The 21994-nt window shown below is 40.9% G+C and overlaps 1 protein-coding gene across 1 annotated transcript; it reads left to right on the forward strand.

Moving 5' to 3' along the window:
• The first annotated feature begins 4003 nt into the window (after positions 1–4003).
• On the forward strand, positions 4004–19048 carry LOC136718543 (complement factor D-like). Its single transcript, XM_066696293.1, is given in 8 exon segments — positions 4004–4224; positions 11793–11922; positions 16497–16500; positions 16909–17031; positions 17034–17079; positions 17362–17488; positions 18008–18286; positions 18899–19048. Coding segments are annotated over 8 exon segments (1080 nt in total).
• Positions 19049–21994: the final 2946 nt, after the last annotated feature.

Below are 21994 nucleotides of genomic sequence, written 5' to 3' on the forward strand. Positions count from 1 at the left end.
ACATGCGGAATGGAGCCGGTTCAAAACAAATATACACTAAATAATATGTAAACCATATAGGAGCAACTGTGAGGTGGGACTTTCTGGCCCCCATTGATCTGAACACCAGGAACACCTGCCAATCACAGACAGATGAGCCCCACTGTGAACCCAAGACAGATGACATCTCCAGAGCATCGTGCAGAGGGATGAAACCATTTTGTCTTCGTCTCCCCTATGCCTGCCTGACAGAAAACCAGAAACATAACCACAGCAAGATAAGTTCACGCCTTGCGTAGGACCGTTGAAGAGGGCTTTTTTTTTTGTTGAATTCCTCAGAACAGACCTATTTGACAAAAGCCAGGGTGAAAATATATTAAAATAACTTGATATTCAGTCCTTATTCATACAGGGGTTATTGATATAGGCATATTCAGGGGTTGTCATCTTTTTAGCCCACCACGGCTACACACCAGGCTAAAATGATAATGACAACAATAAGTTAGGCCTATGTAGTATATTTGTTGTATTTGGAAGCATGCACACCCTCTATTTGCATTAGGAAAAAAGATTTTACTGACACTTTATACAATGGTAAATTACTTTTGGAAACTAGTGCATGAATACTTGTTAAGACAATTACTGTATACATACGTACACAAGAGTTTCATATGTGAAAACAAATGTAGCCCAAGTTAGTCCAATGGTTTTGTTTGTTTCTTAGTTTTTTTCCTGAAACAGGAAACGGGGTGGTAATACCATCTACCCAAATTTAAAAAATTACACATTATTGCAGTAAACAAGGAGATGTCTTCATCTCTAAATGGACACTGATTAATGGAGCCCCAAGTCTGTCCTCAGTGGACAGGAGCTGACCTTCAACCAGTCACTTGAGAAAAGTAAGGTGGGAGATGTTCAAATGCTTTACTAATATATAAAGATTTATGGTAAAGTATTTAACATTAATAATGTTATGGCGTGTATGTCGTATGATTAATGGTCAATGTGAAAGAAACCGAATATTGTAACAGACCTTTGTTACAGAGGGCTACTAATTAATACAATATGTATCGTTTTGTGTCCACCACCCGGCGGGTCTAGAATAAATTAATAGTTGAAGGAGAGGAGGGGAGTTTCACAGCAAAAGAGACACCAGGAGCATCAAGACGTATTAAATATTTATTATCTCAAGAAGTCGAATATTAAAATCAAGCCAAGCATTCGGACCGATGTAAAGATCTCAATTTCAGGAAGGAACCAACAATCACCCAAGTAGCCTACATTTCCAAACCAAGAAAAACGTATTAAATCAAATGTCATCCACCAGATGCATAATAAAACAAATACAACAATCGCCCATATAAACAACCAATATGCACACGAACCAAGCAAGATAAATCAAGTAAAAAGCCACAGCACATCAATATAAAACAAACAAACCCCACCACAGGCAGGATGTGTCTGCTCTAGTGAAGTCGGACTGGAAATACTGATTGGAATCTACTTTGAATCATTTGAAGCTTAGAGTTGACACATTGCTCTGGAGTCTCAAAATGATGCTGCTCTTTTCCTGTGTACAAATGGACATGGTTTAGATCTTCTCTCTTCACTTCAACATGAATGTATAAATGTTTAAATAGACAGTGCGCACTTCCAGACCCAACACTAGTTTTGTTTTGTTGAATATTAAAAAAAAAAAAAATCCAAAGTCAGTCTGTAATTTTCGCAATGATCCATATGTTTCTCATAGATATGAGATATGAAGTAAACAGGACATTCATTACAAATAGGCTATTTCACATTTGCTTTGATTGAATAACCAAAAGTGCCAAAATGCTTTTTGTACAATAATTTGTGATGTACAAATCTGATCTGACAGTGTAGCTTAGTATCTGATGTGATGGTGAGTAACGAACCCCTTATTTCTTCTGCAGTTTCATCAATACAGTTTTTCCGATCAGCTCTAGTCTGCCGGCCACACAGGGTTTTATTGTGCACCATGTGGCCACCAGATGTCACTGTGGTGAGATGTTTCAAACGTCTAATATTTTTCCGAATCAATCATTTCAGTCGTTTCGATCCCTGAAAATACCCATTCATGCCATCACTAGTCTGCTCCTTCCTGATCGGCGCACAAGATAGACTATATATAGTAGAATATGTAATGCTTATAATAAGCAAATGGAGCTCGGTGAACAGAAAAACAGAAGACCCGCCATGCAGAGCAGAGCCTTGGGAGGCACCGGGCCGAGAGATGTCATGGTGGACGTAAATGAGTTTCAATTCAGTTAAAACCACCTCCAAGTGTGCTGGATTAGAAAAGGCTAGACAATAACCACTGCAGACCTTCAGCTGTACAAAGAAAATAATTGAATCCATTCACAACCCATACACCTGCACTCATAATCAATAAAGTGATTACTATAATGTATTAAATTATGCAAATGAACAACACAGGAAACAAATATAGAAACATAAATCCCTGGCAAGGTCACAGGGCTGTCTGCCCCTTGCAGATCCACACACAGGTTGAGTAATGAATCTAAATTAATGTCATAGAGTTTACTCTGTATAGTTAATGTAGTGATGGGAACAAAGCCTGAGTCTTGAACAGCACAAAGCAGAGGTGCTATTGGTTTGTTTGATGCAACTGTCATGCTGTTTGCCTGCACCTTCCCCAGCTCACCACCAGATGTCAACCTTCACCTATCTCATGTCATTATTCAATTGTATCTTGCACCTGTTCTTCATTTCCCTCACTCAGCTCCCAGTGCATTTAAACCCTTGACCAGATTTGGATCTCCTTGTTGTCTTGTTTCTTGGATTCCTTATCCTTTTGCCTGCCTGATTGTGACCACGTTTCTGGATTCCCTGCATTGCCCTGTTTGCCTGTGACTCGACCTCTGCCTGTTCTCCTGACCACGATCATGGATCTGTCTTTGGTATATATATATATATATACCAAAAATAATATTTTATAATTATGAAATATCAAATTGCAATTCCAGTGTTTTGATGAGAGTAAATGTTTTTGAAAACGAAACCACTTGTGTTCACATAGGAACAATGTTGGTTATTATCAGTATATAGAGAAATCCTAACCAGTATTTTATTTATTTATTTTAACCACTTGTATTAACCTAACAAACAATTGTTGACTTTAACACACTGGTTTTCAACACATTTGTTTGTTTTGAGTTTAGTTTAATTACATTACAATGTAGTTCCAGCATTAACATTTGGGGGCATCTGTCAATTGCAATCTCCCTGAGCACAGCACTCTGCACCACTTCCTGTTCAGGGCTGGATCTTCCCTTCCTGACTGTGATCTGGCTGATTGTGTTCTCGTGTGTTTCTAGCAGCTCAAGAGGTGTGAGAGAGTGGTTAAATGTGGCCAGAGGGGTGGGAGATTACTGTGACTGCTGTTTGGACAGGATGTTAGATGTGATGAGTTATTATTTGTGTTTGTATTTATTTTGACTGTGGTGTTAGTGTCTGTCAGGCCGGAGCCTAGGAGCAGAGTTCTGACCGGAGGGGACCGAGCAGGTCCTCTGGAATCGCAGAGTGTCACTTGCACCCCAACTTCTCCGAGGAGAACTATGACAATGATATCGCTCTGCTCAAGGTAAGGGGAAGTCCCTGGTTTAACCACCCCTGTCAGTATCATGCAAAATAGTGCTCCCACAGCCTGCAGGAATATTAGAAATATAGTGCTTTAGCAATATGTTCTCATTTAGCTGCTTAGCTTTCTTTTTTTTCTTTTTTTTTCTCTCTTCCCCCCCAAGGAAGTTTCAGAGTGTATAAGGTGTGCTGTGAATCGGCAACAGCCCCTGACAATAGGACAGGCCCTTGGTTTCAGGCACCTTCTGAGGAGGGGACAGAGACATCCAGTGACTTGTTGGGATGAAGGCAACCTACCCAGAGAGAGTGTGTGGGGAAGTTGGTTAGGATTAGAGTTTGTGTCAGGGCCAGGGCTGTAATCACCCAATGAAGGGTCATCAGCCCTGGCCAAAGAGAGCCCCTAATGACCTACTCTAGTCAAGATGAATGCAATCCACCACCCCTGATAGGAGACCCCTGTAAGACCTCTGGAATAGAGACGGACAGATCTACTGAGGTGTACCCTCAGGGGGTGGTGGTGGGCATCACCTCCAGCCGTGGCAAGAAGTATGGCAAGCCCAAGAAGCTGGGCATGTACACGGTGGTCTCCCTGTACACCCAGTGGATTGACAGTGTCCTGCAACAGTAGCTTTGCTTTCCTCACCTGCTCTCAGAAAATTAGTGTGGCAGTGTTTCTCCCCTATTTTTCTCAGCTACCAGCTAGAATCCAGTGCAGCAGAAGAAACTACAGTGACAGGATCTAATTTTGAGGTCATGAAGGGAACAGCAGTAGGCAGTTTTAGGGAGCAAAACAAGATCTAAACCAAAGGCAGATAAATGAAACATTGCCATTTATAGGATATTGCCACTATGATATCAATTCAGATCAAATACCAAGCAAGCTGAATGTTGTATTAATACTGGTATGTGGTATTTATCTTGAATATATTCCTGCTCCTGTGGTGCTGTCTTTGAGGTACTTCTGTCACACAACCCTTTAAGAACTGACCGCAGTCCTGGAGAATCACAGGAATCTTCTATAAATGTCTGCTCAGATGACTCCTTCTGAAGGCCACTCCTTCTAAACCTGTTGCTAATAATGACACCAACAGAATCAACCAGCACTGCTTACTGTTAATATGTGCTTGGGTCTGGCATGAATTGTTCTCGGAGCATCTGGTTTCATGTTGGCTGGCAACGTGTTCTGTTTCCTAAATCTACACGGGTGAACAGGGTGTTATTGATCAATATCTCTCTGCTCATAGTAAAGCTTGGTTGGTGAATTAAACAGTGTTGATGGGTTGACTGAGCTCCTTATAAGTGCATTATTGTGAATTAAACATTTAAACACATTGTCATTATAATTGTGTTCACTCTCACGTTTTCAGGACTGAATAGCCTGTCCAGAAATATTAAAAACTCAAATGTAAGTCAATACACACTGCTGGTCAAACAGCCAAATGCTGTATTTAAACAAACACATTAATAATTAACACAAATGTATTCATATATTAGTTCTTCTGTATTTTATTTGAATGAGAATTACACTACAAAACACACAATAAAAAAAAAAATACTATTTTAAAAGATTTTATGTTTAACTTTAATAAGGCAGTTAGAGATATGAAAGCTAAGCACTTTTCCTATCTGATTTCTGAAAAGTCATAACCCAAGAGTTATTTTTAAGACTATTCATTATATTGTTAATTATTATTATTAATAATATTTATTTCTTAGCAGATGCCCTTAGCCAGGGTGACTTACAGAATATAAGAGCATGTAGTCATAGTTTTTATTCTTCTTTATTAACAAAATTGTTAATATTAGATCTCACATTTCTCCTCCTGTACAAGTTGTTACTATTACTCACCTAAGCTCTGTAAAGATAAGCTGCTTTGAGCCCACTGCAGTGGAGTGTCTTATTGATATAGTGGCCCATATTAAATCTTCCACCTGTCCTCTGGATGTTATCCCTATGAGCCGAATGAGCCCCTTTACACCTACAAGATTATTGAAAGAGGTTATGGGATCTATTTTACAGATATTTTGTCTTGCTTTAAACAAGCAATAGTTCAGCCTCTCTTAAAGAGATCCAATCTGGATACCACAGTTTTAAATAATTTTAGACCCATCTCCAAGTTGCCCTTTCTGTCAAAGGTACTGCAAAATGTGGTGTCCAAACAACTATTTTGTTTTATGTGTAATAATACCCTCTTTGAAAAATTTCAGTCCATCTTTTGTGCAATTCACAGCACTGAAACTGCTCTACTTAAAGTGACCAATGACCTTCTCAGAAATGCTGATGCTGGTAATGAATCTATTTTAGTTCTATTGGATATTAATGCTGCCTTCGATTATTATCATTATTTATTTATTAGCAGAAGCCCTTATCCAACATAAGAGCATTATACAAGTGCAATCCAGTATAAAATTACAGATCAAAACATAGTATAATTACAAGTATACAATTATATATACAGTTAATACAAGTCCTACATCCTAGATTGTGAGCAAATAATTGCATAGCTAGTCTTAATAGTTGGCATAGGGGCAATCAATATAAACAACACAAGTACTAGCAATGTAAAAGGAAGTTGTACGATGACAACAACCACTGGGTGTTAGGGGTGACCACGCCAGCCAGACTACACCACTTCCTTTTACCCGAGGGAAGAGCTCATCGCACCCACTAAGATTTCTCTCCCCGAGCAGCTCGACAGACCCCAAGGCACCACAACACGGATGAGCAGGGTAGGTACAAGTTTTATTTGTCACACTATTTATAACTGATAAAAGGCACGAAGTCTGTTCAGTACCACATACACAGAATATTACAATCAATATCACACAGAGTTGCAATAGTAGGAACTGTAATAATAATAATCCTAAAACTAACTAAAATGCCTTTAATAAAACAGGGCAAGTAAAAATCCTAAAACCCTCACCAAATCAATATATTAAAAGAATAGAAAATATACATATGCTAAAAGTTGAGCAGCTGGGACCACACAGGAGTCCCGCAGGTAAGCGCACGCCGCCGTTGTAGCCACGAACCCTTCGGCTTTACCAATGATGTCTGCATAGGACAAAGTCAGAGTCCTGCAAGCAAAAGATTAAGATAAGTCTGTGTAAAATAAAGCAATGTACACACATCCTAGACCAGAATGCAGATCAGGAGAGTCTTTGTGAAACCTTGCAAGAATGAAACCTATTAATCTCTGTCTCTCTGTCCCGATCCTAACCACTGAGAAGCGGATCAGCAACACTCGTCCTTTTTCAATAAAGTGGTCTTCACAGCCGTATCCACGCTCTGTTCATTTACTCATATAATCACACATACAACCCGGGTTCCCAGTACCAGCCTCCTCAGAGCCTCTCGCCATCGATTCGCTCTGCCGATTTCCTCCGCACTGGATCCTCGGGTCCCGTCCAATTTCTCTTCGACAATTTGTAATCCACCGAATAAGCCACTGGGCGCACAGGCTAATTCTCTGGTGTCTTCAATATGGGCCGTACTCAGCACTTACCAATAACCCAACACCAAATATAATTAAATAAGCACACGATTCAAACCAACAACAAAAACCAATAAAGGAAAACATAGAACACGATAAGGAATTAAGTGCAACAGCAATAAAGATAACGCAAAGAATAATATAAATCAATCAGTGAAAACAACCCAAAGAGATCAATGCTGTTACGCACCACTGGTGACAGGTGTGTCTGGAGTAATCGCCAGGAGGAGGTCAGGGACTCTGCTGTCCTGATTTCTGTGGGAAGGTCGTTCCACCACTTAGGGGCCAGGGATGAAAAGGAGCAGCTCTGGAGGAAGGGGAGTGGAGAGGAGGCAAGGTTAGTCTTCTGTCGCAGGAAGACCGGAGAGGTTTGGAGGGGATGTACAGAGAGGTCAGGGTGTGACTAGACCACAAAAACTGGGCACTTAAATTCCCTATTTGCAGACTTAATAAGCTACAGTATCCTGACCAGGAGCTCAATCATTCATTAGTCTATAATTGTTTAATCTTTCCTATCCTCGACACAAACTTCCCTTATCTGTAGTAGAAGGACATTGTCAAATTAAGGGGGAATGCCAGGAAACCACGGGCAAGGTGTCACACATCTTTTCTCCTCTGGTTGCTGACTGTAATCCTTACTTTATTTTACTTTACTTTAATAAAAGACAAAGCAATCAATTTTAAATGCTTCTGGTTTTCCTTATCTGTCTGACAGTTGACTGGGTTAAGTGTCTGGTGTCACAGCATTTAGTAATCTTACCCTTTCACATACAAGATCTATAGTGTTTCTGGGAAATTGTTACACGGGTCTGAAGGCAGCTCGGTGCAGTCTGGTCGAGACAGCAGTCTGTGATGGGGTGGCACACAGCATTGTCTCCAAGACCAGCAGCAGGTGTGGACAGAAGCCAAGTATCTACACGAAGATCTCAGAATTCACACCCTGGTTAAATGAAAATGTGGCCAATAACCGAGCTTGACTTGCTTGGCCCTGGCATTGAAAGTGCTGCAGCGCTGTGTCTTCAGTTTCAATGCAGAGTAATGGTGCACGGCTCTGTGTCTTTCAATGGGCTGGATTAGCTGCATTAATCTGAGTCTTGTACTGCAGTCAGACTGAGCAGAGCTGCCTGTGACATGAGTTACTTGCTTATTTACTGATTTACAAAACATACTTTGCTGAATATCTCCCTCTGTGCTCAGAATAAAGCTGCTTCTTGACTTTAACTGTGGTGCTGATTTATCAACTACTAACATAGTCCTCTGAACTAAAACATCTAAACACTCATGATTCGGATGAAACATCCTACTGTATCCCACCTAATATCTAGGACTGAATATCCTTTTCATTTTCAAATATACTATATATAATACATCTTCAAAATGAAACATCAAAACACAAATAGTTTTATTATAATTTTAATGTAAATGACATATACTTTCTTACATTACATATTTTACCTGAATAATCTACTCAATGCCATAGACGACATATCTTGTTGATTAACGTCAATGTTTTGAAGCTGCCAGTAGAGGCGGCCAATGAGTCAGTGATGGGCATTGAAGCCCATTGTAAAAGCCTTGATCAGGAGAAAGGTACCAGAAATATCTCTGAATATCCTTGAGCACAGTCTACTCAATGATCAAGATATGAAAGGAGCATTGTGTCTCCCACACACTGCCCAGATCAGGCCTTCCCCCAAACTGAGCAGTTGGGTTTAAATAATCAACTTGAGCATTCAAGCTTATAATGCAGGAAGCAGCTGGCAGTTTTCTCTCAGTTTGTCTAATTTAAATGCTGTCAGATTTCAGAACATCAGTGAAGAGGCAGAAGAGACAATGAGGGGGACAGTGACCATGGCAGCCAACCAATTATGTCATGTTACCAAATTATGTCACTGCCCAGCTTTCACATTCATTTACTTTAATAACATGTGCATGCAGAGTCACTCTCTCTCTCTCTCTCTCTCTCTCTCTCTCTCTCTCTCTCTCTCTCTCTCATACATACACACACACACACACACACACACACACACACACACACACTCTCACACACTCACAGTATTAACCATATCAGTAACACTTTAGGTCAAGGGCTTTGAATTACATCTTTAAATGCTTTATCATCTAAAATATATTGGTACAGCATTAACACTGTTCATAAGCAGGTACCGTTGAAATCCACTAATGATAAACTGCATGTTATTGACACACTGTACATTGTGTTCACACTTTATAAATATTTAATTCTGCACTAATAATTGAGTTAATATATAATTTATAAAGTGACTTTGCAGCCGTTAAAGTGAAGTGTTACCAATATAGCTACACTGGGAAAAAGACAGAGATCAAAGTAGATATAGATGTATCTTTTTATATTTTTTATGGCGCAATATCATGGTTTCTATAAATTTCCTGTTTGCCAGATGCCAGATCAGAACTTAGGACAGCTCTAACCCGTGATGGCAGCTCTCTGCATGCTGGTGATTTTCAGTGTGTCTTCTGCTCTTGCAGGTAGGAGATGAACTCTGTTTATTGATCACATTCAGAACCGGCGATGTTTCATGCCCTTACTGCACATTGTATAAGGCCAAGGTCATACTACTTTACTGGAAAGTGGAAAAGATCAGACTGAATATAACATATATGGATTGTGAGAAGAAAGATAAGACATTAGCTTGTTGTTATCTAAGTGCAGAAGTGTAGCCTACTGTGCACAATCGTGTATGAACACCAGACTGAATAACATGATATTTATAGTATTTTGTGCTATAGGGTGTGAACTACGCCATCAGCTCCTGTAAAGCTCCTGTAAAGTTACGTACACTGTCTGCCTTGTTTTAACGCCTAGCCAAAATGAATATATACTGCACAGAACACAGTCCATATATTCAATCTGCTCTTCCATTTAACAATATTAGATAAACAAGATATACATGGATGGTTTTATTTTTATATATTTTTGAATGATGTAAATGCACTAAAATCCTATTAATGTATTCATGTATGTAGGAAGTCCTGGACCCATGATGTTTTGCATTGCATCAAGTAACCACTCAGGTAAAATCCATTAGTAACAGAACTGGACTGCAGCATTATCGTCTTTGGGATCAATATAATTCTTCTGCCACTGCCTGTATTTAACTAGGTGGAGTTGGATGAGAGGTGGGTAACCAAGGGAGGTATGAGGAGAAGTAGAGAGAATTCATATATTAAAATAAACTGATGCTTTTAGTTACAAAATCTGTACTCTTGCACAGAATACTTTAGCATTATGAATATTACATGTGTAAACATGTTACAAAGGTAGACAGATATTAGAAAAGCAGAATATTGTAATACTAAGGACAACTATATTCTTAAAAAGGAACTAATGAACCTCATTCAAAATAGTTAATAATGAGCCAAAAAGAAAATCAAATGCAACATCCCAACCTCCAGGTTCAGACTCTTAAACATCTTCTCTTTCAGACACTGTGGCTTCCAGTGTGCAGTCTGTGGCCTCTCCCCATACTGAAGGTCAACATTTATTTATTTTTTATATTAAAAATAAGCATTTCATTGTTTTTATTAATAGCAGCCACTTCTTTAGAACTAGTGATATTTAATGTTGTTTTAGGATGGCGGGTTAGGTCACGGTCATATTGTAGTCATGGATTAGCACAGGGGTCTCAAACTAAACTGTTTGATATATTTGTATTTAGTTGTAATGTCGTAATATGTACATTTGCTAAAACATTACCAAATGGAAAGATGTATTTGTTTCACCCTGTTCAAAATCCAGTTCTTATAGAACTTGAAATTAAGACTCTTGTTTTGATTTACATGAATTAAGGCTTAATTTGTTAAAATATAAAGTCCTAACTTATAAAGTTCTATCTTTTTCTGTCTGTATATTTGTTTGTTTGTTTCTTTTCTTCTTTCTTCACTTCTGTAGAGGGATGTATTTCTATTTCACACCATTTCAGTAAACAGAGCTGATTGTTTTTATACGGTCATCAGCATAGTATGGAAAACTATGACATGGTATTATATGGAATGACTTACTATTAATCGGCTGACGTTTATTTCGCATTAGAGAATGTGAAGCAAATTCTGCGCTGCACTAAAAGCTGTCCTGAGCCCACCTCTGTTTGACTGACAGGTGTCTCTGGTGTTGAGATCATTGGTGGACATGAAGTTCGTCCCCACAGCCGCCCCTACATGGTCTACATTATGCTACAAAAAGAAATCAGGAGCAGTTGCGGCGGCTCCCTGATCCGTGAGGACTTTGTCTTGACGGCAGCACACTGTGAGGCACCGTGAGTATTACTGTTATTACTTGTCTTGGTTTACGTGTTTATCGAAGGCAACTTGCATTCATTACACAACTACCTTATGAAACAGAGCACTGTTTAATAGGACCATAGCCCACAATGTACGTGTAATGAGAAGGAACATGTTTTTTTCCTGAACCTTAACTTAACAGGAAACTTTCCCTGATTTAGTGCATCAGCTTTTTTATTGCTTTAAAATGTCCACATAATAATTGTGCCATCGAGCAACATTAATAATACAGACACTGATTTATTGCAGATAATCTGTTGAGTTAATTTACCTGATCAGAGGTCTATGGGCACCCTGAGCTGCAGGGAACATGCCTTGTCCATTGTGAGATATATTGACTATGTGTGAGATCTGTACCTAACGGTTTCTTAATCACAGGAGGCACTTTGTTCTTATTGGGGCTCACAATGTGATGAACAATGAAAACTCACAGAAATTTATAGAGGTGCAGAAGGCCATTCCCCACCCTGATTATGAGGAATATCGCAATGACATCATGCTGCTGAAGGTAAGATCTAGAGCAGAGTCTCCTCCCCGGCTCCTGGGGAGACACAGGGTCTTCTGGGTTTGGTTCCAGCTGCGATCCCATCAATGAATGGAACGAATTATTAGCCGAATAACTGAGGATTATTATAATCAGATACTGATTGCAGTCATCAATCAGCTTTACCAAGGTAAACTTGCAATAGAGTCATTCAAAATAGTGAGTGTTTCTCACAGCTATACAGTTATACAGATGTCTTTGCTTGAAAAGAAATTCATGAGCAGTATTCATATCAGACCCGTAAGCACACATACATCGTCAATGTTCAATTTAATTGTAGTTCATTTTTATTTTTTTCAGCTTAAAGAGAATGTTTCTCTGAATAAGAACGTGGCCGTGATTCCGTTGCCGTGGAATCAGACGAGTGTGTCAGCGCACACAGAGTGCTCTGTGGCTGGATGGGGGGCAACGGACCCAGAAGGGAAACACAGTTCTAACACTCTGATGGGGGTGAATGTGACAGTATGGAATGACACCTACTGTACAGAGAAGTGGGGGGAAATGTACACAGGGACTGATATCTGTGCTGGCGATCATTATCATGGGAGCAGCAGAGTAAATATTATTTATTTACTTACTTACTTATCTAGAGCGATTTTCAGTTTAAACAAGCATTACAAATATAATGCAATAGACTTTCTTCACTAGTAAACAACATCTGAGCCCTTGAATTTCCATGATCACATAAACATAGTAATACAGGGGGTTTCGGTCTGTCCTGTAATTGGACAGAAATAATGGCTGTTTAGTGACTTTTGCAAAGTAAGAGAGTCAAATTTAAGCAAAACTAGCCCTGAAGCCAAGAAAAATGTAAATTAGTCCTGGAGTAGCAACCCTCTATAAAGGCTCTTATTTTTAAGTATCCATCTGTCAGTCCTAATTATGTGTCTGTAGAGTAAGTGTTCAGACCCATACTGGCACACCCCGATGCACCTCAGACACAGAGACACAAACTGTGTCTAAACGCATAGTTTTACTGAGGATATACTGACTGCACAGGAGAACGTCAATAGGCCACCTGTCACGTCAGGACAGTTCATGTCATCTACTGTTGTATTTCTAATGGTCCAATCAGTTGTGTTATGAGGTTTGGTTTGATACATTGTTTATACAAGGACACCCAAACAGCCCTGCTGATCTCTGATTGTGTGTGTGTGTGTGTGTGTGTGTGTGTGTGTGTTTGTGTTTCAGGGCGACTCCGGGGGACCTCTGGTCTGTGATGGGGTGGCATACGGCATCATCTCCAAAGGCAGCTCTACGTGTGGATGGAAGCCTGATATCTACACAAAGATTACCAAGTTCCTCAATTGGATTAATGAAACTCTGGCCAATTACTGAGCTTTACTTGCTTGGCCCCTGTTTAGAAGTGCTGCTCTGCTGTGTATATAGTCCTACTGCATAGTGACTCTGTGTACCGAAACAGGCAGCAACAGTGTAGTTTCTGCATTAATCTGAATTGAGCATTGCAATCAGGCTTAGGGTATCTTGCCTGCAAAACATCCTGCTTGCGGGATCTACTTTTTTGATGTGTTTCCCAATGACACGCTCTGTGCTGCCAATAAAGCTTGTCCATGAATCTCACAGTGGTGTCGTGTTGTCCCTGTAGCCCACGGAGTCGGAGCACAACTGAGTTTGAGAGCTCTGGTCTAATGGAAACTAAAGACATGGGGGTAGGGGATTACAAATTGAAGTGTGATGTGCTTAAAACTGACACTGTAGAAGTCTGCAGTTTACACTAGATACACCAGAGATAAGCAGCGACTCAGACAGCCTTACAATGGTTACAGCTATTGAAATGAAAAATTACTTTTTCACTCTGAGAATACAAGGTCTGCTTTGCATCCAGACACCTAGGTCTGTGGACGACTGGTCAGCAAAGACACTCCCCTACCTTCAGAAGCATGATGTCATCATTGAGTGCCTTCTGACAGCACAAGGGAAATGGAAACTTTCTGACCATTTTGATGATCTGCTGCAAGGGAAAGAGAAAGGAAGTGAAGGAAGGGATTGGGTCAGTTTCATGTATGTTTGGGTCCAGTGGCATTGCTTGGACTGACCATTGTCATATCCATACTGCTTCACTGTAGCACATCATGGTCAGGATCTCAGAATGTTTCACGGGGTTGTGGGATGCATTTGAAACCGTAAACTCACAGTAGAGAAGCTCACCGATGTCTGCACTTCACGATTGTCAATTGTCTACTGCTGAAGAGGTTCAGAGGCTGTGTCGGGGTTAGAGAAAGCCTCTTACGCAGCACTTCTACACCTGTGAAGGCTAGGTTTTCTCACCACAGCAATACATCTGGGGACTTTAAACAGACTTTTGCAAGGTTTAATAATAGAAATGGGTTATCAGCAGTTTTGGTGAGATAACGATAAATATGACATGACTGAAGATGTTTATTTCACACTCCTGCAAGGTAATCGGCCCTCGATCGCTTAGCACTGCGTTCAACTCAGCCTTGTTTTTTTGTTTTTATCAGCACTGCTAAGCTACATTACCAAACCAAGAAAAACTTAATAAATCAAATGTCACCCAACAGATGCATAATAAAACAAATACAACAATCGCCCATATAAACAACCAATATGCACACGAACCAAGCAAGATAAATCAAGTAAAAAGCCACAGCACACCAATATAAAACAAACAAACCCCACCACAGGCAGGATGTGTCTGCTCTAGTGAAGTCGGACTGGAAATACTGATTGGAATCTGCTTTGAATCATTTGAAGCTTAGAGTTGACACATTGCTCTGGAGTCTCAAAATGATGCTGCTCTTTTCCTGTGTACAAATGGACATGGTTTAGATCTTCTCTCTTCACTTCAACATGAATATATAAATGTTTAAATCGAAATGCGCACTTGGGACATCCAGACCCAGCACAATGTAATGGCATTGGTTTTGTTGAATATTTAAAAAAGAGCAAAGCCAATGTCATTCTGTAATTTTCACAATGTTCCTCATAGATATAAGAAGTTAGTTTAACAGGACATTCATTACAAATAGGCTATTTCACATTTGCTTTGAATTGAATAACCAAAAGTGCCAAAATGCTTTTTGTACAATAATTTGTGATGTACAAATCTGATCTGACAGTGTAGCTTAGTATCTGATGTGATGGTGAGTAACGAACCCCTTATTTCTTCTGCAGTTTCATCAATACAGTTTTTCCGATCAGCTCTAGTCTGCCGGCCACACAGGGTTTTATTGTGCACCATGTGGCCACCAGATGTCACTGTGGTGAGATGTTTCAAACGTCTAATATTTTTCCGAATCAATCATTTCAGCCGTTTCGATCCCTGAAAATACCCATTCATGCCATCACTAGTCTGCTCCTTCCTGATCGGCGCACAAGATAGACTATAAATAGTAGAAACTTTAATGGTTATACTGTTTTATTAGGTAGAGTATTTTACATTTCAATAATAAAAACAATCCAAACAAATTTTAATACTTATGATTAAAAAAAAATCAAATCAAATCTTATAATCACTTAAAAAATTTAAAATCTTAAGTGATTAACGTAAAAATACATGAACTTCAAATAAACTAGTGCATAAAACAATAAAACAAATTCGTGATTAAAGCAAAACTGCAAACCAACAAAAGAGTCAAATACATTGAAAATAACTGAAAATGCACCGGACAAACAAAAAACAAATAAAACGATAAAATAAAAAACAAACCAAAACAGTCCGATGCATTTAAAATTAAAATCCAAACGTAGAAAAGGCTAGACAATAACCACTGCAGACCTTCAGCATTGCAAAGAAAATAAATGAATACATTCACAACCCATACACCTGCACTCATAATCAATAAAGTGATTACTATAATGTATTCAATTATGCAAATGAACAACACAAGAAACAGATACAGAAAAATAAATCCCTGGCAAGGTCACAGGGCTGTCTGCCCCTTGCAGATCCACACACAGGTTGAGTAATGAAACTAAATGCATGTCACATTTACAGTTACTCTGTATAGTTAATGTAGTGATGGGAACAAAGCCTGAGTCTTGAACAGCACAAAGCAGAGGTTCTATTGGTTTGTTTGATGCAACATGTCACATGACCTATGTCCACCTGAACCTGCAGATGGAGGCATACGGACGACAAAACACCTAGTCTGTGTCCCAGGTGCACTATTAATCTAAACATGTTCAAAAGATTACAAACTATTTACGTTCCCAGCTGTATCAATTCGTATTTTGTAGAATTGTAGAATTTACACTTGTAAGTCTCCTTGGGTGAGGGTGTCTGCTAAGAAATATAAAAATAGATCTGTGAATCCACAGTTGACAGAAAACTTGAAAATTGACTGTCAAGTCGGTGTGTGAACAGGACTGCCCCTTCACAACTTCACAGCTTTACCAGCACCTCCGTTTCCTGTTCCTAATTTTCTTGGTCCGTTAGAGGGCAAGAATCTTGTCTGAATGTAGCCAGTGCACAGAGGCACAGACAGACAGGCTGCATGAACTCTCAGGACGCCGCTGCTTTTGTGGCAATTCACATTCTACTGTATTTGTTGCAGTCTGGTAAATTATTTATGTTTATTGCTGAGGTTGTTTTGGTGGGATCTTGTGTGAATTAACAGGTTTGGTGTCAAATGTCAGAAGTAATCTGTATTTTGTTTTTATTATTAAAAGTTAAATTGCAGTTCCAGTGTTCGATAAGAGTAAATCTTTTTGAAAACAAAACTACCTGTATTAATAACCTAACACAAACGATTGTGTTGACTTTAACACACTGGTTTTCAACACGTTTGTTTGTTTTGGGTTTGGTAAAATTACATTACAATTTAGTTCCAGCATTAACAGTATTTTGGGGGCATCTGTCAATTGCAATCTCCCTGAGCACAGCACTCTGCACCATCTCCTGCTCAGGGCTGGATCTTCCCATCCTGACTCTGTGATCTGGCTGATTGTGTTCTTGTGTATTTCTAGCAAACGGCGCCCTGATCATTGGCGGTAGAGCTGTGCTCCCACATTCCCGGCCCTACATGGCGTCCATCCAGAAGAACGGCACTCACTTCTGCGGGGGCTTCCTGGTGGCCAAGCAGTGGGTGATGACGCCGTGCACTGCTTCACTGAGCCGTGAGTACAGACAGGGGTCAGGTCATGTGTTAGCGGGCAGGAAAGAGTGAGCTTCTTCCTAGGACTGGACACTGCAGACAGAACCCACCCTATTAAAATGACACCGAACACACATCCTGTAAAAGCCTGTCAATAGAGATGTTTCTGCTAGAGGCGTGAGAGAGCGATTCAATGTGGCCAGAGGGGTGGGAGTTTACTGTGACTGCTGTTTGGACAGTATGTTATACATTTTTTTATTTTATTTGTGCGTGTATTTATTTTGACTGTGGTGTTCGTGTCTGTCAGGCTGGAGCGTAGGAGCAGAGTTGTGCTGGGGGCCCATTCTCTCGGCAGACCGGAGGGGACCAAGCAGATCTCTGGAATCGCAGAGTGTCACCTGCATCCCCACTTCTCCGAGGAGAACTATGACAATGACATCGCTCTGCTCAAGGTAAGGGGAGGTCCCTGGTTTAACCACCCCTGTCAGTATCATGCAAAATAGTGCTCCCACAGCCTGCAAGGTAGGAGCCGTGGGATATGTCCTGCATCTGGACAGGAATATTAGAAATATAGCGCTTTATCAGTACGTTCTCATTTAGCTGTTTAGCTTTCTCTTTTTTCCCCCAAGGAAGTTTCAAAGTGTATAAGGTGTGCTGTAAATCAGCAGCAACCCCTGGCAATAGGACAGGCCTTTGCTTTCATGCACCTTCTGAGGAGGGGACAGAGAGACATCCAGTGACTTGTTGGGGAGACAGAGAGAGTGTGTGGGGAAGCTGGTTAGGTATAGAGTTAGTGTCAGGGCAAGGGCTGCAATCACCCAATGAAGGGTCACCAGCCCTGGCCAATGAGTGCCCCTAATGACCTACTCAACCTCTAGTCAAGATGAATGTGATCCACGACCCCTGATAGGAGACTCCTGTAAAACCTCTGGAATAGAGATGGACAGATCTACTGAGGTGCTGTTTTGCAGCTGGACAGCCCCGTCACCCTGACGCCCGCGGTGAGGCCGGTGCAGGTGCAGCGGGGTGGGGGAAACCTCCCTGAGGGGCAGCAGTGCAGCACAGCCGGCTGGGGCTGGATCACCAACTACCACCGACTGCCCATGGTGCTGCAGGAGGTCTCCGTCACGGTCATCAGCCAGCACCTGTGCGGCCGCAGTGATTACTACGGAGACCAGCTCACCAGAAACATGATGTGTGCTGCCACGTGCCCCAGCAACTCGAGGAAGCTCTGCCAGGATGCCTGCAGGGTAGGTTGCCTTCATACCCACTGCCGACACACCAGTGATCACATCCAGGCGTTACAATTTGTCCAAACTTTTTCAAAACAATGAACACTAAAACAGCTAAAACTGTTGGCCATATGACAAAAATCACTTGCAAACTGCAAATACATGTCACAAATTAATATCAGTCTATCAAAACAGAATCAATTGTCATCTAATGAAAAGTTATTTCATGAAACACTAATTATAAGCATCAGTATTGAACAAGTGAGCAATGAGGATTTACACATGTGCAGTAGAGATTCACAGTTTTGGGACTTACCCAATTGATTTCTGTGTCTTGTGTAGAGAGTTGTTTACTTTTGAGCAAAAATGTGCTAGGCATTTGCATTTTTTGTGAAAGCAACCATAAATGACCTGCTGTTTTGCAAAAATTTGAAAACAAAATCTGTTAGTTTAGATGATGGTGTTGGTCATGTGGACCACAGTTTCATTCGCATTGACTACTCAGTCGAGAAAAACTGTACGATACTTTTTTATGACTCAGGAGCCTGTGGTCCAATTGGGACCGGCTTGCGACAGCCTGGTTCTGGCTCTGTGCTGACATGGCGCTGTGCGTCTGTGTTTGTGTTCCAGGGCGACTCTGGGGGTCCCCTCATTCACAAAGGGGTGGTGGTGGGCATCACCTCCACTGGTGGCAAGAAGTGTGGGAAGCCTAAGAAGCCGGGCGTGTACACGGTGGTCTCCCACTACACCCAGTGGATTGACAGCATCCTGCAGCAGTAGCTTCGGTTTCCACACCAGTTCTTAAGGTGAGGGGGGGGGTCCTGGAATATAATTAGTGGATCCTTCTTTGAATAATCGTGTGCTTAGCTAAACCTTTTTAATTACTTTTCAGCTTTTAAAATAAACCAGAAACCAATAAGTGATCTGAAACAGTTGCAGATTTCCAGTTCTCTCTACAGTGACCAGTGATGATGACCTGCCATGTCTGTGTGGAGGCGCATCTCTGGTCCTGTGGGGCAGCAGTGGTTTTCAGGCTCTAGTTCAGGGATGGGCAACTGTCATAGCGGCCCGTGGAAATATTTTGGGCAGCCTAATTGAGGTGGAGTTGTGCTTCATCCTCCCAGCAGACAGGCAGCTACAAATGCAGTTCAATGCAATAATTGCTTGCTCAGTTAATTACTACAATCAACCACTCTCAAGAAGCATTAGGCTAATAATAATACTACAAGCACTTCTAAGCTTGGCACAACTACTGTAGCCAGTAGTAGAGGAGCCGGGATACAATGACTTCTAAAAAAATAACAATTGATCATGAGAACCGAGTGTTCCAGCCAAGATGGGAGACAGATTATCTTTTTTATTTAAACTAAAACTAAAACTTTTGTAAGCTTTTGTTGCTTTTTTGTTATAATTCAGACATAACATAAAGACTACAACAATAATCACACATGTTAGATTATTTAATTAATTAGTAGTTATATTAGCCAAGTAGAGGAAGGTGGTTTACAATATTCTATTAATGAGAGTGTGGGTTTGTAATCTGGCCCTCTGATAGTAAGGATGCAAATGTATTGGTCCTCACCACTGTCAAAGTTGCCCATCCCTGCTCTAGTTACACCTGAGCTTATGTCCGCACGGCACAGCTAGTTACCAGCGGCTCGATTCAACCAGCACTGATCCTGTGACCAAGATCTCGAGTGAAGGGGCTTCACAAACATGCAGGATCCCACCCCGCAGGACTGAGCTGTCAGAGCAACACAGTGGCTCTTCCTGCAGCAGGAGTTGCCTCGTGTATTAAATCACACGGCGGCGCTATAGGGCTGGAAATAGTGTTTAGTCTGATGACAGTGTATTATCAGTTCATTTCCCCTATAAGGGCAAGAAACCACAAGTTAATCGGTCAGATTTGTTGTTTTGTTCATCCTGCCCATACCTCAAGGCCTTCAATGATAAATATGTTTGAAGTCCCAAGTTGTACTTTCAACCACAAGATGGCAGTGTTGCCCCACTATTTTTGTCAGCTGCTGTTCCTTTCCACCGCTTCATTTCTCAGAATCGCTTTTGTTTATTTACTTTATGAAATCAACTGTATGCATTAAACTGCTTGTGATTCAAGACATGTATTCTCAGCATTTTCCTGACTCTTTTACTGTGTTCATTTCACCACAATGTGATCTCAGCCTCAGGAATCACATGGAGCAGTAGAAACTACAGTGACAGTGATTTTGAGGTCATGAAGGGCAAAGCAAGGTCATTTTAGGGGGCAAAACAAGCTAAACCAAAGGCAGAAATGCGAATTCATAAAACAGCTGAAAAGACACATTGAAAGCCTATTATGTTGACATTTTAATGATAATAATCTTAACAAACAAATAAAATATAAAGGCCTATTGGAATATTTTTTTGTTACTAATGAGAAGAAATCCAATTTTAAAACCATAACCTGTCCTTGTTAAAGCCCACCAATACTGAAGAACTCCCTCAGACGATATTTTCCAAATATTTATTTAAAAAACTAATTTTAATAACAGATCCTTAACGTTTCAGTCAGACCTCTCTGAGAGCAAACTGACTACCTTGTAAGATATGCGTATGTGATATATTTATTGAATGACAGAAAGGCTGTTCCATCCAGCAGTTCAGTTAAGAAGAACATGGCTGAAAGCATTGAAAATGAAGGCACCTGAAAAGTCCTCCTCTAACAACGCAGTTCTCGAAACGTGCGTCAGGTCGTATCAGGAGCTGTGTAATTTCCACTGATTACAGGTGTGTCATCGTTTCCTGCGTGCGAATCCGTGAGTCACCTGAACACAAGGAGTTTTGTCAGAGATAGACTGACAAGTGTCTAACATTTCAAAGAAAATATGCGTGTCTATGGGGCATTATACAGGTAATAGTGTGGTGCTATTTCCTGTATGTGCATAGTTATGAACTTGTAATTTGTACTCCCCCCTTTATTGTTGGTAATTATGTTTCTCACCCTTGCATTCATGTTTTGCTGTTTGTTCTTTTTCCTTAAGCAGAAGTAATGAATAAACCACATCGTTCAAAGCAGCAGCCACAGGATCTCTTTGGTCTGGGTCTTGCCTCGAATTAAGTGTATAGAAGCCGCGAATACTGCGTGCCAAGAACAAACACGAGGGCCACACCGGGCCACAGTGGTGGATGAGTGAAAAAGAACATCCAGAAAGTATGCAAGCTGTTATTGCATCTGGTCCGTAAATGGTTGATATGCTTGATAACATTACTACCAGAGTGGCTGCACAACTCTCTGCTGTTTCATATCCGCCTACATCTTAGGCAGCTACGAAAGTGTAAAAAAAACAAGCAGTTCAGAATTCAGAGTCTAGGTCACAAAAAAACAATGAATGGTTCCGATTCAACCTTTTCTTTCCATGCGCTGTAACTTCGATGTACGTGATCGCAACTTAAACAATAAGGTGGCTGTTTAGTTTTGCGCATGGGGCGAGGATGGCCCTGGTGTCTGCGGGGTGAAGGGCTGCCAGGCGCAGTGTGTTGTCTCCAGTCTGCTGATGGCTCACTTCATATTTGCAGGCAGTGGGAGTTCCTGTCTGTCTGTGCTGGGAGCCAATCCTCTCGCTCCCATCCCCTGGCACTGAGGCACCGGGTTAGATGAGGCAGAGGACGTCTATGGCAGAGGCCCAGCCCGGCCCAGACAAGGCCAGAGATTCACGGCCAACGGCGGGCAACATGTGAGGGGGAGTC

This window comes from Amia ocellicauda, chromosome 22, assembly GCF_036373705.1.
Source record: "Amia ocellicauda isolate fAmiCal2 chromosome 22, fAmiCal2.hap1, whole genome shotgun sequence".
NCBI classification, from domain to species: Eukaryota; Metazoa; Chordata; class Actinopteri; order Amiiformes; family Amiidae; genus Amia; species Amia ocellicauda.